The sequence below is a fragment of the Solanum dulcamara genome, chromosome 3 (genome assembly GCF_947179165.1).
Source record: "Solanum dulcamara chromosome 3, daSolDulc1.2, whole genome shotgun sequence".
Taxonomy (NCBI): Eukaryota; Viridiplantae; Streptophyta; class Magnoliopsida; order Solanales; family Solanaceae; genus Solanum; species Solanum dulcamara.
The window spans coordinates 67653011-67670535 of NC_077239.1; the positions used below are offsets into that span (position 1 = coordinate 67653011).

A 17525-nucleotide genomic window follows, 5' to 3' on the forward strand; every position below is an offset into this window, starting at 1 on the left:
CACGGGTTCTAAGGTTGATGAAGACCCCCAAAACTTTATTGATGAGATGTAGAAAATTCTAAAAGCTATGCATGCTACGGAGATTGAGGGGGTTGAGTTGGTGTCTTATCAACTCAAGGATGTGGCAAATATTTGGTATAACCAATGGGAACAAGGTAGAGGTAAGGATCCTGAACCTGCTATGTGGGATGAATTTGAAGGAGCTTTTCTTGACCACTTCTTTCCCCGAGAATTAATGGAAGCAAAGGTGGAGGAGTTTGTAAATCTGAAACAGGAAAGCATAACAGTTAAGGAATATGGCCTAAAGTTCATCCAGCTGTCCAGGTATGCTCCAGAAATAATCCCAGATATGAGGTCAAAGATGAGGAAGTTCATCTCCGGGTTAGGGAGGCATGTAAAGAAAGAATGCAAAGCAGCATTGTTGATCTCGGACATGGGTATTTCCAGATTAATGGTGTATGCTCAATAGGTGGAGGATGAGAAAAGAAAAGACAGAGAGGAGCATCTGGGCAAGAAGGCAAGATCAGCGGGCCATGAGAATGAACAGAGGCAAAATAAGGGCAACAGGTCCTTCTTCCAGAAGAGGCCTCCCAACTATGCCTCGTCCACAGCAAGTGCACCTATGCCGTAGAACAGGTATGATCGGCAGGGACAGAGTCGCCAGAGTTTCAGACCCCAGGGTCCTCAATCACAGGCCAGTGTAAGTCAAGGTTCAAGGGGGAAGCCACCATGCGGCGTGGTAGGATCCACTTGGGAGAATGCAGAGCGGGAAGGGTTGGTTGTTATAAATGCGGCCAAATGGACCATTTTTAAAGGGAGTGTCCAACAGGGGGGAATAGAGTCCAGCATTCTGCTACCGCACCACCGGCTAGGGGTGATCAGAGGGGCACTACTTCAGGCACGAGGGGAGGTACAAACCGTTTATATGCCATGGGTAGTCGCCAAGATCAAGAGAACTCTCCAAACGTCGTGACGGGTATGATTCGAGTCTCTTCTCTTGATTGTTATGTATTGATGGATCCGGGTGCCACCCTATCTTTTGTGACTCCTTATGTGGATAGTAAATTCAATAAGGTTCCTGAATATCTTCGTTAACCTTTTTGCGTAGCTACTCCTATCGGTGATTCTGTCTTAGCTGAGAGAGTCTATAGAGATTGCACTATGTCAATTCATCACAGGGATACCTTGGCCGACCTAGTTGAGTTGGACATGGTTGATTTTGATGTGATCTTTGGCAGGCTGGTCTGGCATTGATAGACTCAAGAGGAAACAGAACAGGTGTGGGTGGTAGGTCAATGTCCTCTACAGCTAAAGGCTCAGGACAATGTTCAACAGTTTAAAGTGGAAGGACACTATCTTCTGCAACTGTAGGAACTCCAACCTTTTCAGGTGTAGGAACTTCATCAGAGACATCAATAAAGTTCTCATCTTGTAAGATAACAATAGGATCAGGTGGAAAAAACTTAGTAGTATAATCATCAAGGAAAATACGATATGCATCATCTCCAGAAATAACTGATTCTTGGTGAGTAGAGGTAGTTTTGAATGGGAACTGAAGTTCTTCAAAAATGACATCTCTGCTAACATGAAATAAATGAGTCTCTACATCAAGAACTCTATAGCCCTTTTGTGTTTCTACATACCCCATGAAAACTCCTTTCTTAGCTCTTGGAGAAAACTTATCTGATCTAGGCAACACAAAATAAAACAAAGACAATCAAATACTTTTAAGTGACTTAATTATGGTTAAGTACCATATAGTAAATCATGTGAAGATTTCCCTTGTAAACCTGCTAAGGGAGTTTTATTAATCAAATAAACGGTTGCCTTTATACAGTGTCCCCAATAATAAATAAGTATACCAGCCTGAAACCTTAAGGCCCTAGCAGTATTCAATATGTGTCTATGCTTTCTTTCAACCACCACCCCATTCTGTTGGGGTATGTATGCACAGGAGGTTTGATGTACAATACCAAGAGAAGCAAATAGTTCTCTACATTTTGAATTCACAAATTTTGTGCCATTATCAGACCTCAACACTTTCACTTTAACACCAAATTGAGTATTCACCATTAAAAAAAGTTTTTCAATACAGACTAAACATCAACTTTTGAGTGAATTAACCAGGCCCAAGTAACCCTGCTGTAGTCATCTACTAAGGTGACAAAGTACTGCTTTCTGTCATAAGTTGGAGTTTTATAAGGATCCCAAACATCTACATGTAACAATTGGAAAATACTGCTAGACTTATGTAAACTATCATGAAAAGCTGGTCTACTTTGCTTTGCTTGAGGACAGATGTGACAGCATGGTTTGTCAGATAGATGAATGTTAAGAGATGGTATGTGTTGCATGGCTGTGATAGATGGATGGCCAAGTCTCAGATGCCACAATGTGATTAAGCTATCATTCTTCACTACAACATTTACTACTGCTTTTGTTGTATCCTTTAACAAGTAAAGACAATCATATATTCTACCAATCCCAATCACCTCCCACTGGAGAGGTCCTCCAACACACAAAAGTTAGGGAAAAAACTAACACTACAGGACAGATCTTCAGTCATCTTTGCAACTGATAGCAAGTTAAACTTGAAATCAGGCACATGTAATACATTCTTCACTTTATAATTTCCCAAGATAATGAAGCTCCCTCTACCTGTAATATGAGCTCTATTCCCTGTAGGTAACTAAACATTATTTGACTTTGGATCACCTAGACAATTCAATTCATCTAGCAGATCCTTATACGATGCAATGTGATGAGTGGCACCTGAATCAATGATCCAATCATGATCATAAATAGGAGGTGTTTGTGACACATTACCTGCCAAGTTTGCCTTGCATTCACCATTTTCTCCACCAGCTTCTATAGGTTTATTATGTCTTAAATTCTTCATATTGTTGTACTCCTCCCAGTGAGAGTAAGTTTATGTCCTTTCCTTCAGCAGTGATATAGTTAGCATATGGTCTGGAACCAGATCCTGCATTATGAGTGTTGTTGCTAGGTCTGTAGCCAGTGTTGCCTGCTTGAGTACTTTCTTGTTCTTGCTTCCTTTTGCTTTTGAAATCTGTAGGATATCCTACTATCCTGTAACAATCCTTGGATAGATGATTCCTATATCCACAGTGTACACAGGGATTATTCAACAATTTCTTTCCTTTGAAACCGTGCCTTCTATTGACTAGCATAGTGAGAGGCTCCTTGTTAATGTCCACTACACCTAGTAATCTCTGACTTTCTTCTTGTATGATTGTGGCATATGCCTGATTAACAGTAGGAACAATTGTCTTAAGCAATATGTCATTCCGTACATAATTATATGATTCATTCAAGCCAATTAGAAATATCAACAACCTCTGCTGACTTACGTGTTCAATATAGGGCTTGGCCTCATTACAATTACACATAGGAGCTGGTACTAATACATCTAATTCATCCCACAAATCTCTTAATTTTGAATAATAGATTGTGACAGAATCAGTACCTTGTTTTAGTGAAGATACTTCTGCCCACAGCTGATACACTCTAGTGAGATTAGATTTGTCAAATCGTTCCTTAAAATCATCCCAAACTTGTTTTGCATTCGAAGCATATACAATTGTAGTGATCAATTCTGGAGCTACAGTACTGCTAATCCATGAAAGTACCACAGCATTACATCTTTCCCATTGAGCCTCTAATTCTCCCTTGAATGATCCTTTTAAGTAAGTTTCATCCACAAATCCAAGCTTGTTCTTCACCAACAGTGCAATGCGTAGTGACTTACTCCATAGACCATAATTCTCAAGTCCTTTGAGCTTTATCGGAATCAAAGACGCACCTAGTATGTCAGAAGAATGTAGATAAACAGGATGGTTGTGTTCTAGAGTAGCTACTATTAGCTCTGCCATAACAGAGATCTATCTAGTAACTTCGAGATTGATTGCCAAATCTATTCGCAGCTGCTGATATGATCCCAATTTCGCCGCTCTGATACCATGAAAACTTTATGACTATGCAGTGGAGTCCATGGAAGCTTGATCTTCCATGGCTAAGAATGCAGAGATAGAGAGTGAATTGAGAGCAACTTTGATATTATTTTCGTGTACAACAATGAAGGAGAAGTAGCTCCTTTTATAGACAATACATTTTGCACCATGTGCATTTTACTAACCAACTCAGTGACAGCTGGAAGTTAGTTACATAACAAACTTACAACAACTTCCAGCTCACTGCACTAACTAACAACTAACCATCAGTTCACAGCTTTTGCATTTAACATACAACTAACACTCAATTACATTTAGCTAATTCTCAATAAAGACACTTAAAAGGCAAAGCAATCTCGTGAGTTCTTTGAGCTACACATCAAGGTAAGTTAAGGCTTTTCACTCTGATTGAAGCATATTTTTCATATTTACAATTTCACCCGTATCCCACACATAGTTTGCTTAATTTCCCAATGTCCCTCCAAGATGTCAATTTCATTCATAACACACGATGAGAGTTAGTGTTGCAGTACAAATTTCAATCCCACCAAAACCCTCTATTCTTTTCACAAAAGAATAATTAACTGAGGGATGAAGTACCACTTCAGGAATTATAATTTGAAATCTCATAAACTAGTAGTTATTACAAGCTGATGTTTGCAAACCATGTCCAGTAATACATATACACAAAAACAGATGTAGTTGTTAATAAAAACAAACTGCAAAACTACATTAACTTGTAAATTAGAAGGGGAAAACAAGAAACACTACCACACCTGGTTTGCCTATATTAATCAAGCCTCACCTCTCCTGAAATACCCGGCTTTGCAACCCCGTGGAGTGACTGACTGCTTTCTCCTTTTGTAGGTGCTAAAACATGACTTTCACTTGCATGTAAAGACAACTTCTCTAGATTGGCTTCGCTAGTATCAGCAAGATTAGGCAGGCCACTTTCATTTTCAGGTGTTTTATGTGGTATTTCTCCAGACTCTGGAGCTGTACTTCCATTTTCAGGTGTTTTAGGCAGTCTTTCTCCCGAGTCTAGAGCTGCTTCCATCTCATCGTACCTGGAAATGACTTGTTGGAGCTCATCGTGAAGATTTAAAGCTTCAAACATCAACCCATCATCTCCTGAGGTTGATTCCACAATTCTTTGTATAACTGCCAAAGACTGCTTGCAGTTCTCCAACATGCTCATTGCCAGATCATCCTTCAGCGACACAAATTTATCAGTTCATTCATGTCTCTAAAGGTCACCCCCCCCCCCTCCCAAAAAAAAGGGATAGAGACACAGAGAGAGGAAGGGGTGGGGGTGGGGGTAGAGGAATTTCAATCTCTTCAATGGAACATAAATTATGTTAAATCACATGCAAAAGGAAAGTTTTAACAACAGACCGTCTTTTGTAAAAATTTAGCAACATGGCTTGACCAACTAGATGTTTTGGCATATTTCCAATTGTTTTAATGTCAATTGACCTTTACTTTTATCATCCTTTGGGTGTTCTTAGTAGTAAATATGTCCAACTATGCTATTTCGTTTTTTTAGAATGACTACCATTTACTTTTGTTGTTTAGAAAGCTAGAGAAATGACTTGGAGCATTAAAAAGAACAACTTGGACTGAAAAGAAGCAAAAATTGAGAAAAAACCAAGAAGCTGTGCTATACTCGCGGTATAGCACAAGTATAGTGGAGAGTGTAATTTTCTGAGCCTGGAAGAGAAGCGCAATAGGCACAGTTCAGCAGAAAGCATAAGCATAATACAAAGGTAAAATTTTGGACGGAAATTCTGTGGGCTATTTTGATCCAAACAGAATCTTTACCCAACATAAAAGCTTCCTAGCCCATTTTTATGAGTTTCTACCCTTGGAGGAATGCCAAAACGTGGGGGAGACGAAGAAGCAAGGAGACAAGTTGGAGCTTGGAATTAATTATGAATTCCTTCTATTTCCTTTCATCTATTGATTCTGTGTTGTTTCGGATGATTTGTGGGACTATTGTTGCCATGCTTGACTTACTTTCTTATTTCTATCATTAGGGTACCTTGGCATGAACGCTGAAGTTGATATTGGTTTGATGAATTGGTTATCTATTCGGGTTATATTCTCAATCTTAGCAACTGATTTGAGTTATTTATTCAATCTTAGCGACTAAGCGAATTGTTTGATAGCTTGATCAACAACTGAACTCCATCTATGAATCTTGATTGAACTTGAAAAAGAAATTTTTGATTGCATCGGGGTTGAATAGGACAAGTTCATAGCCCTAGGTATTAGAGAAGTGATTTGAAAATAAAGATGGAATATACTTATTTACAACGGTCATCCATTTGTTACAGAAATTATTAGGGAGCTTTTGATTGTTTTTTTTTCTTTTTTTTTAGGGATAATGCATAAGTACCACCCTCAACTATGAACGAAATCCCAGCGACACACCGTAACTTGACTAGGGTCCTATTACCCCCTGAACTATTTTAAAATGGAATAAATATACACTACAAGCTGACATGGCACAGAGAGTGTGCACGCTCTCTGGAAGGCAAGTGATGGTTGAAAAAATTGAACACATGTCGTTTTTTAATTGGTAACTTTATAATTAGTTAATATACATAATTATTGATATTAAAAATTACATATAATATTTAATTATTATCATTTCTTTCTGTGTAAAATATTTATTTTAATTTCTTCCTCACTTTAAATTTTTAATTTTTTTTCTTTCATTATCTTATCTTTTCACTTTTAATTATTTTTAAAATATATATGGATTCTTTAAAAACAGAATTAAAAATAGTCCCTTAATTTTAATATTTTAATTTTTTATGTTTTATTTGATTTTTTCCACTTATTTTGATATCCATTCGAAATTAACTTATTTTAAATACAAGGCATTTAGAATTAAATTTGAAATCGATCAAAAAGGAAAGACAAAGAAAGTTAAAAAATTAAATAAAATCAATAGAAAAATAAAAGAGAAAAGACAATGAATGAAGGTAAAAAAAATTTAAAATAGTTTAAATACAAGAATTTTTTTTAAAATAAAAATTACGTGTATTAACTTAATTTAAATACAAGACAAAGAAAATAAAAATGTTTAAAAAGAATTAAAAACTAAAAAAAATATTTTAAAAAATTAATTTTTAAAGTTTTTTTATTAAAAATTAAAAAAAATATTTTCTGACATGGCGGCGCATGTGTACAAACACAACCAACTTACTTGGTTGAAGGTGTCACATCAACACAAAAGGTTCACGAAAATGCAAAAAAAATGAGTTCAAGGGGTAATAAAACCCTAGTTAAGTTTAGGTGTGTCACTGAGATTTCGGTTATAGTTCGGGGTACTTATGCATTATACCCTTTTTTTTATTTGGCTGTTGGTTGGAGAGGAGTTATTCATGTATTAAAATTAGCATAACTTTGTACGTTGTTTGGTTGCAAAAATGAGGAAAAATAATACCCACATAGAATCTACCATAAGTTATACAATGTTTGGTTGGGTTCTTCTCTTTCCACATAAAACACAACATTTGCTTCATGTTTTTCTTTTCTGCATAACTAATATAGGTATAAATTATGATAGAATCTATGTACTATTTATGCAAAATAGAAGGTGGATTAACTAATACATGAATAACTGCATGACTCTAACCAGCAACCGGCGACTTAATGCATTATTTAGATCTCTACCCCATAGAACTATAGGGTTTGGAATAACTTGAAAAGAAGAGCAAAAATCTTCTAGACTTGTAGGTTAATAATCCAGATAAATTAAAGATTCAAATCATTTGAAGTTTTTAGCAGGAATGTCAAATAAACACAATAACTATAGAAGCATTCATTCATCATAGTTATCAATCTTCAAGTATTCATTTATTTAGTTCATTATTATTTGCAATTCTTAGTTTTTCAACAGTCAACAGATAACCTTCTAACCTTTCTTAATTAGAATTAGTTAAATTTAGAAAAAGGTTAATCAAAAGTCCCTGTAGGAACAACACTTGATTCCCCCTTATTATTTATTGATCAAGCATACTTGCATGTGCATTTAAGGCTACAACTCACTAGTGATGTTGATTAGAATTAAGCATTAATCCCATTTGTAGGTCACTTTATTTTATCACCGGACTTTTGTTCTTGCTTTTCACTTTTTAATTTATAGCGCTGATGTCTGGACCACTTTTGATGGATGATCACAACGGGATTCAAGGAATTTCCTTTTTATTCTTCCGCAGCCATGTATGTTTTTGTCCTTAAATTCCAACAATAGTGCACTTCGATTATTTCACCGAGTATTTGTCACTTCACTTTTAAATATGATCATATTCCAGTTTTACAGATAATTACACTGACCTCCTTTCCATTTTATGATTTAGTCAAGGAACCTTCGGCTAACTTCAAAATTTTAATAGCATTCCCAACTTAATGGCAAGCCTTAACTAATTGTATTAATTTAAACCGGTCATTTCAACCTTAGCGATGGAACATCATACTATGTTTCTTTTTTGGATAACCGTGGTGTACGAGCCAGCTTGCGCACACCTCCACTAATTCCACATGTTATCTGCCACTTCCCACCAACAACAAATACCGTGTAACTCTGTCCACCAAAGCTAGAACATATGGGAAAAAATCACCTAATATTTTGTCTCTGCTGGGATTTGAACCTGAGATCTCATGATGTTCAAGCCACTTCATTGATCATACTATGTTTACTTTCATTTTAAAAGTAACTTAGTAACTATACTTGATTTATCTCTAATTAATTCAGGCTACCTAATAAATCTTATTGTTAATGTACCACAAAAATACTTCCTCTCCATATCATTGATGTTGATCAATTAATGAGCATTACAAGGAATTGTTACATTTTCACCCCTTTAGTACAGTATTAATGACTATTATGCCACTATAAACTGATTGTGCTTAAGGGAAGTGCTTCTTTCAAGACACCAGGGAAAAATGGAGACTGATAATTATGACAATACTCTAATCAAAAAGATAATTGCTGAAAAGTCTTCAAATTTACAAGTCAATATGGCTAAAAAAGGGAGGTTTTGGTGATGCCATCTTAAGCAAAAGAGAAGGTTGGTGTAATTCTGAAAAGTAAAGAGGAGGTCCTTGGGCTACGACAGTCAACTGGAAGTATTATTTGCACAAAGTACTGATGTTCTGACAAGACCATGCCAATATGCCATAATGAAAATTGTTCTATGAAAAGGAAAAGGATGGCATGAAAATGAGAATAATAAAAGGAAAACAAGTGCGTGCAGATGTCAGATGTCTAAATTTTTGGTTATTCTATTAACTTGGAACCTTTAAAACAAAAGGTTTACTTGCCATCCCTGACATTAGAAAATATGTTAATGCCCCTTTTCCTGCATCCGTAACTGAAAAATAATGTCAACTATTTGAGCCTCCCCTCTAGTTTAGGGAAATTAATTAGTCCTTCATTTTAGTTTAAACAATATTACAGTCTCTCAAAAATTAGAGACATATATATGTTATGAAAAGCTCCAGTTATATGGTTGATGTCACCAATATGCTATTATGCTCAACTTTAATCCTGCCAACACCCTCCAAAAGACACACTTCCTCTTCCCTGTTGAGATTTGATCCCCTCACTGAACTCACATTAGTCACCACCATCCTTTAGACCTTAACCCTTGTCACATATCCTCCTCGAGTCCTCGATACCTATCATGGCCCGACTGTTGCTTTGTTTATCTTTTCTTTTTATTAGTGTTGTTGTCTTGTTTATCTCATCCTGAAACCCCTTTAGGATCTTTTTTCTTTTCTTTCCTTCTTTTGTCCATCTTATATAATTCTTATGATTGAACGAAAATGAGGTATTGGATCTACTTGGCTTATGCTTGTTGGTGGAAGTAAAAGAATGTTGATTCAAGTACTTGAGGATTGGTGAAAAGATTGACTTTGGACTTGACTCAACCCCAGAAGCTAACTTGTGATGTGAGGATTGCCCAAGACCATATAGGAGCAACTCATCATTCCCTCAGCCACTGTGGAGTGTGGACATTCTAACCCCCTCTTCCCTCTCCTATTCGCCCAGGGCTAGACATCTAGAATGTGAAAAATATAAAGCCCATATTGGGTTTAGTTTGATACAATGTTGTAGGTCTAAAACTCAACCATCAAAGTAAGCTCGTAAAGTAAGCATTGCCCAAGATCATATAAGTAGACCCATTCCTTCAACAACCAACATGGGACATTCTAATAGGAGTTCAGGAAGAAAAATATGGAAGCAAAGCTTCTCAAGAATTTGGAGATGGGTGAAGCAAGTTGTTGGACTAGGAAGCAGAAGAAAATTTATTGCACAAAAATGTAGTTCAGTTACATCAAGAATCTGAATCTGGCTGATCTATTCCATATGCATTGAGCAAGTGTAGCACCAGAATATCTATGGACAACTTTTTAATGGTCTCCTTCGGTGGCTAGTGTGGGAGTTCCATAGCTGAGTTTTTTTTGAGGCTGCAGTCAAAAGCTGTGTCTTAGCATTTTTGGGGAAAAATATCATTATGAGGCTTTCTAGTTTTTGTTTCTTGTTATTTTCTTGTTGGCCCAGGAATTCAAGTTTTTTTTCCCTTGGATGATGCTGCCGGCGGTTTTTTGCAACATACTAATTTACTTTTTTTGGAAAGGAAGGAATGCAGGGAAGAAGTCACAGGAAAAGCTAGCCCCTCATAGGATCTTGGGCACCCTATTCATAGCAGATAAAGAACAACAATCCTAAGAGACGAAATGACTACACCAAAAGCTATTTTGGATTACATTCTTTCATGTGCTCACAAGAGAACTATGGCAATACTACAATTAAAGAAACTCCAAGTACATGACATTTTAGTATGGATATAAAATTATAATCAGCGGATGTCAAATTATTGATATTCTACTCTGACATTAGTTGGAGATTCCTCTATTTTATTTCAACTAGAGGGGAGGTCTACTTATTTTCTTAAACCACAGGAGGAGAGGTCTAAGTGGATGTTTGGATTGACTTATTTTAAGTAGCTTTTAGCTTTTAAGCTATTTTTTTTAGTTTTGGAAGTGTTTGGAAAACACAAAAAAGCACATTTTTAAGGCCGAAAAAGTCCCAAAAAAAAAGGCAGAAGTTGGGTGTTCCCAACTTATGGCTTTTAGCTTTTAGCTTATAAGCCACTTAAAAAAAGTCAATCCAAACACCCCCTAAGATATTGAGCAAAATATTTTTAAGAAAAAGAAATTAACCCAAAATAAAAATAAACCTTATGTGCTGAAAGTGAATAACTTGTAAGAAATAGAAGCGAAAGATTAGGAGAAAATATTTGTTGTGGGGTTAACTTCACAAAGAAGTTGGTGAAAAAGAATTTTAAAAAAGCAGTTGGTGCCCATGTCTAAAACTTTGGTTACTTAAGGGAACCAAGTCAACCATATACATCTTATACAGCCGACTTGGTGTTCAATAATGAAATCTGTTAACTTATCACCCAGAAAGAGAAAAGCCTGACATTGTTTCCTAATGGAATCAGCAATGAACTAAGTTGTTGCTAATTGGAAACTAACTTGCTTTAGAGCTTTAACTTCAATTCTTTCAGAAATTCATGCAGCAAATTCAAGAAGAGTCGTATACAAATCTGCTACATATCTTTTTTATTGTTTATTAATGAAAATTTGTTGACTTCACTAAGAAAAAAAAATCATTGGTTCCTTATTGAACCAGAATCGAACAAACTCTTTTCTTATAGGAAGCTAACTTGCTATAGATTTGTAACTTCAATTGTTTCCGAAATCGTGCAGCAAATTCAAAACATGGTAGTTTAGCAGGTTAAGATATAGCTGTCACGTTTGCTTTTGGATGAGTAAATGTAGCCCTCATGTTAAATTAATATAACAAGAGTTTCTTCAATTTCCAACTCGGTTCGACAGTCATTTCACAGGTGGATGAGCTAAGAGACCTAACTCCTCCTACTATATACTATATAGTAAAAGATAGAGATGATTGAAAAAATGAACAGTAATAGTCAAAGGGAGTAACAAAACTTAAGTGTCCAGAATAACTGGAATAGAAGAAGTGGAAGAAACGGAGGGCAGAGGACCACAGTGAACTAAGAATCTTTAACTTAGTGAAGCATAACCAACAAAATGGAGGAGATAAGAGAGTAACCTTGATGGGCTTTGGTTCAACATCAGAATTCAATATGCTGGAAAGGATCTCAAGACTGTTCCGTGTTACTACAAGAAATTCCTTCTTCTCTTCAATGGATTCACCAATGTATGTGGTATGCTCATGATTCTGCAACCCTGTATCAGGAATAGGGTAGCTTTCAGGTGGTGAGAGTAGCTGCTCATTCATATGCGACTCCAGGGGATATTGCCTCTTCAAGTTCTATCAAAACAAACGAAAGTTAAGCGTCTTTATCCTTTGGATAAACAAGGCATGCAATATGCAAAGGTAAATTAAGGCATGAATTCAAAGATCACTTGTTAATCTACGGTCTACCCACACACGTCAAAATCCATCTAGTCTCATTTTAGAAGTTAGTAAACATTGGCATAAGATGTACCTAAATGGTCTACTATGTGCAGCCCCACCCCCTCCTCTAAAGGTCCAATCTATTCCACCACACACAGTTATTTTCATCAGGTGAACACTGTAAAGGAAAACAGTAGGCCTCAGGTCTGCGAAAAGGAATAAAACCGAATATTTACCATACAAAAGAATCAAGCAAAAACCAAAACAATGTGATATGAGCATTTTGATAGCATCTCTAACAAGCATAATCAACAATTATAACATTCATGCTCCTTAGCCCTTGCAGAGACGTTGTTATGAACATATATTCTCCTCAGTTAACTAACGTCTAACATGTTGTCTTGTCCATGAAATCTACATCTAATAGAGGAAAGCAGACTTTTCACCCTTTCGCTCCCCACCCCATCCACAATGATAAAGATCAATGGAAGAGAGAGTGGGAGAGAGATAATACTCCAGATTCACCCATTTCGGTAGAATACATGACAAAACATTTTCCAACGACTTGCTATTGCTATCCCTAAATGACACCTCCTGTCCCAAATCTTCTATCTCTCACCTAAAAAAAGAAACTAATCTAGGAAAATAAATGAAACAATAACAAAATTCTTTAGTTGAATGAGCAAAAAGCTAACTTGAGACATTGCCTCAATATGCCTATTTTCTAGTCCATTAATATTTGCAGAGTCCAACCATATAAATTTCAAACCAGCATCTTTTTTGCTTCTAGTGCTAAACTCAGCCCAAATGAATCTGCTATATAAGGCTGATATAGACAAATGTTTGACACATGTATGTACCTCTAGTTTTATATAATCCCTGATTTACCTTCAAAAGAGTTCAATTATAGCAAACTAGTAAAATGATTTGGACTCGAACATAGCGAAATGATTACAAAGAATTCATATAGCCAACTCTAACTTAGATGCTCTGTTGATTGATTGAATGTTAATAAGTGCTGCTACAAGGCATTTCAAACATATTAAGCAAGCATGATAAAAATAAGAGAAAGAATACAAAATCCACATACAATACTTGACATTTCCACAGGCATAAATACTTACCCAGATACACAAAAGAAACATAAAGCTTGTATAAGTAATTTAACCTTAAGATTCCCAAATTAAAGTAAGAACATGCATTAATCATTAAGATACAAAAGCTTATATACATTCCATACAAATATTTTCTCCAAATAGACAAGGGTTTTACCATGTAAATTTGACGAAACACAGGCAAGTAGCTAAGTTCCTCAGATTCGCCCCAAGCAGTAATAAGCTCCATAGCCTTAATACGATTTCCACTGTCAGTTTTAGGATCACCAATCATTTTAACCATATCATCCAACACCTTTTCGGACGCCACTTCTGAAAATACTTTCTCGCAATTAGAGGTACAAGTCTCCAGCAAATCCAAAGTCAGTCTTTGTGTCACCGGGTTCTTTGACAAAACTAACTTCTTCTTAATAGCTTTGACAATTTCTGTCCCGTTAAACTCCTCACTGTTGATCATCCCGCAAATTCGCAGGTTCAAACTCCAATTAGGATCATCCATAGTCTCTAAGGTGGCTTCATCTACCATTTTAGATTCTGGGGTTGCACCTTGCAGAATTTCTTTCATTTTTGCGCTTACCATTCTGCTCATTTGGGCTCCTCCGGTCTTCAATCGTTCGCCCAGTGATGAAGAGGCCATTTTCAGCTTGTCCATGTTCATGTCTCTTGATCACCTGGAAATTGGAGCAATTTGGGGTTTCTGGTTTGACAATTTGGATTCAAGGTTGCGGCACAATCCTTTGTTACGACTTTTGGTACTAGTCATATTTATGTTTTACTTTTCTCCATTACGAAATTCAAAAAGAAATCGTTAAATTTTACTTTACTAAAAATAAAATAAAATCCAGCTAAACCTGGACCCGTTTGACCAAGTTTAAAACTGGTTAATTGTCATGTTTGGCTAAAATTCGAAAAATCCTATTGGGGTTAGGTGTTGTTTGGCCCAAATAGTTTTTTGAAAAAATTTGAGAGATAATATTTGATCATATAATTTGTTATTACTTAGCAAATATATTTGACAAATATTTCAAATTTTCAAGTTCTAGAAAAAACTAGAACTTCGGCCAAGTTCTAATATTTGAGAACTTTTAAAATTTTAAAAATTACTCCAAAATTTTATATTTTATAAAAATATTCATAATTTATTAATTTCAACTAATATTTATCTACCAACTTACTCCATTAACATAGCCAACCAACACCATTAAATAACATCTCTATCTATTAATAAATAACCAGACTATTTCGAAAAAGAATAGTTTGAGTGACAAGATTGGAAAAAAATAATAATTTATTTTTAATTTGATTAATGTATTCCTCTTGCCCATATTGTTATTTTGTTGTTATTGATTGTTATCGATTATGTTATAAGATTATTTTTTTAACACAACATGTTCATTATAAAATGATAACACAATTTTATGGGTATTTTTAATAATTTTTAAAACTTAAGAATACAAAATTATATTTTTGAAACAACCAAATATTTTTGAAAAAATTTGTGACCAAACATATGATGAAATTTCACCAAAACTTCATTTAAAAACAACTTACCAAAAATATTTGAAATTTTAGGATGAATCGCTAACTTAGAAAGATTGAAATTTTACTATAGTGTTAGGGAAAATGAGCTAAAAGAGACTTTTGAGAGTAGAATGAAGAATAGAGGATTTTTATTTCTTTTTTCTTTTTTTTTTTGTTATAAACATTTAATTAAGGGTTAATTATGAAGAAGTGGGGTTGAATTAGAATATTTAAAAGTTTAGGGTAAAAATTAAAAGAACAAAAACTTTTAATAAAATCCTAAATTCCATTCATTTTCTCCATTTTTTTAAACGTTTTGTTCTCCTTTTCCCTCTTCTCTTCTCTTCTCTTTTCTTTTCTCTATTTTTTTAAACATTCCTGTTCCTTTTCCCTTTCATCTTCTTCTACCTTAACTTCTTTTCTTTTTTTCTTCTCCGTTTAACTCCTTCTTTTCAAACTTTTTATGTTTTCATCTTCTTCTTCTTCGGATGTTGTCATCCTCATTTTTTTCTTCACTCCGATTTGATTGTGAAAATTATAGAAAAAAATTGATATGTTGTTTATATAAAACAGGAGTTGTTCAAGCAACCAAGAGATGTTGTTTAAACTACCCTAACTTGTTTAGTTCAAACAACAAAAATTGTTTAAACAAACAAAAAATGTTTAAACAACCAAAAGTCGTTTAGTTCAAATAACCAGAAGATATTTAAACAACCTTAAGTTGTTTAGGTATTTTTTTATGATTCTTTAGTTAAAACAATGAGAATATTTTAAATATCAGCTAGTTATTTGAAAAGATATGAAAATATTTGCTAATTGTTTTGGAGATCGAGATATGAAAACATTTGTTAGTTGTTTAGACAAATGTTTAAATATCTGCCAGTTGTTTGGAGGTGATGATGACGTGGAGGAGGGGAGGTTGGGGGAGGATGGGGCTGAGGGGTGGATTAGGGGCAGAGAAAAAAAGAGAGGGGGTCTTTTGTAAATTAAAAAAAATTGTGGGTTCTTAAAATATGTGTCATTATCACTAATTAAAAAAGAGTCCCTTTACTTCATTTTCAAGACTTGTGTCCTATTTTTTTACTTACACTCTTAAAAGTCTCTTTTAATTCAATCCCCCGTGTTGTTATTATATGATTTTGATTTGCTTAGGAGTTAGGAGGTCACAATATCTAGACAAGCATCTTCCTAGAAATAATAAGGTAAAAATAAAAAAGTTCTCTAAAAATAAATAAATTATTTGGCTAAAATATCTACAAAGAATTTAACTCAAAGTACTTCTCGAGTCTTAAATTTAAAAAGATGTAATTTTATAAGATTAATTAAATATTAAATAAAAAATGGATTCAATTATAATTATTAAAATGTTGAGGATGAATGACTATGGTGGTCAGGAGAACATTTTCTTCAAAAAATTATATTAAAAATATCGGGAAAATGTCATTTTTTGTTGTATATGACATCCTGAACATCCTAGAAATAATTGATTACCATAGCTCAATTGCAAAGGACCTTTAATTTAGCTCAAGTATCGTGAGTTCAATTTTATGAAAAGGAGTGTTATTTAGTTTTATTGAAATTTTAAGTGGATTAATAACATAAAATATTTTACTTCCTTTGCTTTAAAATATTCTTCTTAAATTCTAAATGTTAAATAAAAGATATTTCACCTATCCCTTTTTTAAAAAATTCAAACTATAGCAATCTAGTCTAAATGTTTACTATCTTAATTATAAAAAAAATATTAATATATAATTAGCTATTTTATTATTAAATTGATATAATTATATAGTAAAACTCCCATAGACATATAGAAATGATGTTTGATTGTTTTGTAATTAGAAATTTATTATATCAAAGCTCCTAGGTTATTAATATAAACAAACAATAAATACATTTTATGAAATGACTATAATGCCCTTGGTTATTCAGCTTTTCACCTTTTATATCATTAAAAAAAAAAATTAGGAGCCGTTTGGTTACGGGATAAACACAAAGCTACCATGTTTGGTTTGTAAATACGATAAAAGTTATTCAAGTATACATGACTAATGAGGAAATCTATGTATAAATTATGCGGGATAGAAAGTGGAACAAGTTATGTCGTACTAGTTATACATGTATTAAAATAATAAATTACACATTTACCCTTTTTTTTGTCTTGATTGCTTAATTTTATTCAATACAAATTACTTAATTGATTTTAATTATTTGTTATTTACTTTATTGTTTTAGCTATTGATATTTATTTAAATTATAGCGTGTTATTTAGACAGTTATTTAATTGAATGAGTATAATAAATATTAGTTCACTAAATATTTTAAAATTAAGAAATAAGAATTACCTCACTAATTTTTTAAAAACGCTATATAACAAAACCCTACATAATTAAACTCTTGCATAACTAAATTCTACCTAACTAATACGTACAAAACTCTTAGAGGCGCTAACAC

At 34.2% G+C, this 17525-nt stretch overlaps 2 protein-coding genes across 2 annotated transcripts; both read right to left on the minus strand.

The window, feature by feature from the left end:
* Positions 1–1868: 1868 nt before the first annotated feature.
* LOC129882741 (uncharacterized) lies at positions 1869–4475 on the minus strand. Its single transcript, XM_055957172.1, has 2 exons — positions 3488–4475; positions 1869–3266 (listed from the first exon to the last, which is right to left on the minus strand). The coding sequence occupies exons 1-2, from the start codon at positions 3891–3893 to the stop codon at positions 3208–3210; spliced, it is 465 nt and encodes a 154-aa protein (XP_055813147.1). The 5' UTR covers positions 3894–4475; the 3' UTR covers positions 1869–3207.
* Positions 4476–4574: 99 nt separating this feature from the next.
* LOC129882740 (TOM1-like protein 2) lies at positions 4575–14345 on the minus strand. Its single transcript, XM_055957171.1, has 3 exons — positions 13708–14345; positions 12127–12348; positions 4575–5181 (listed from the first exon to the last, which is right to left on the minus strand). The coding sequence occupies exons 1-3, from the start codon at positions 14206–14208 to the stop codon at positions 4762–4764; spliced, it is 1143 nt and encodes a 380-aa protein (XP_055813146.1). The 5' UTR covers positions 14209–14345; the 3' UTR covers positions 4575–4761.
* Between the last annotated feature and the right edge of the window lie 3180 nt (positions 14346–17525).

Coding starts and splice junctions, on each gene's coding strand:
- LOC129882741 (XM_055957172.1), bottom strand. CDS start 3,893: ATGGCAGAGCTAATAGTAGCTACTCTAGAACACAACCATCCTGTTTAT. Junction 3,267..3,487: donor AGTATCTTCACTAAAACAAG/GTACTGATTCTG, acceptor ACTGTTAATCAG/GCATATGCCACAATCATACA.
- LOC129882740 (XM_055957171.1), bottom strand. CDS start 14,208: ATGAACATGGACAAGCTGAAAATGGCCTCTTCATCACTGGGCGAACGA. Junction 12,349..13,707: donor TGTTTCGTCAAATTTACATG/GTAAAACCCTTG, acceptor TTGTTTTGATAG/AACTTGAAGAGGCAATATCC. Junction 5,182..12,126: donor TTGAACCAAAGCCCATCAAG/GTTACTCTCTTA, acceptor GTGTCGCTGAAG/GATGATCTGGCAATGAGCAT.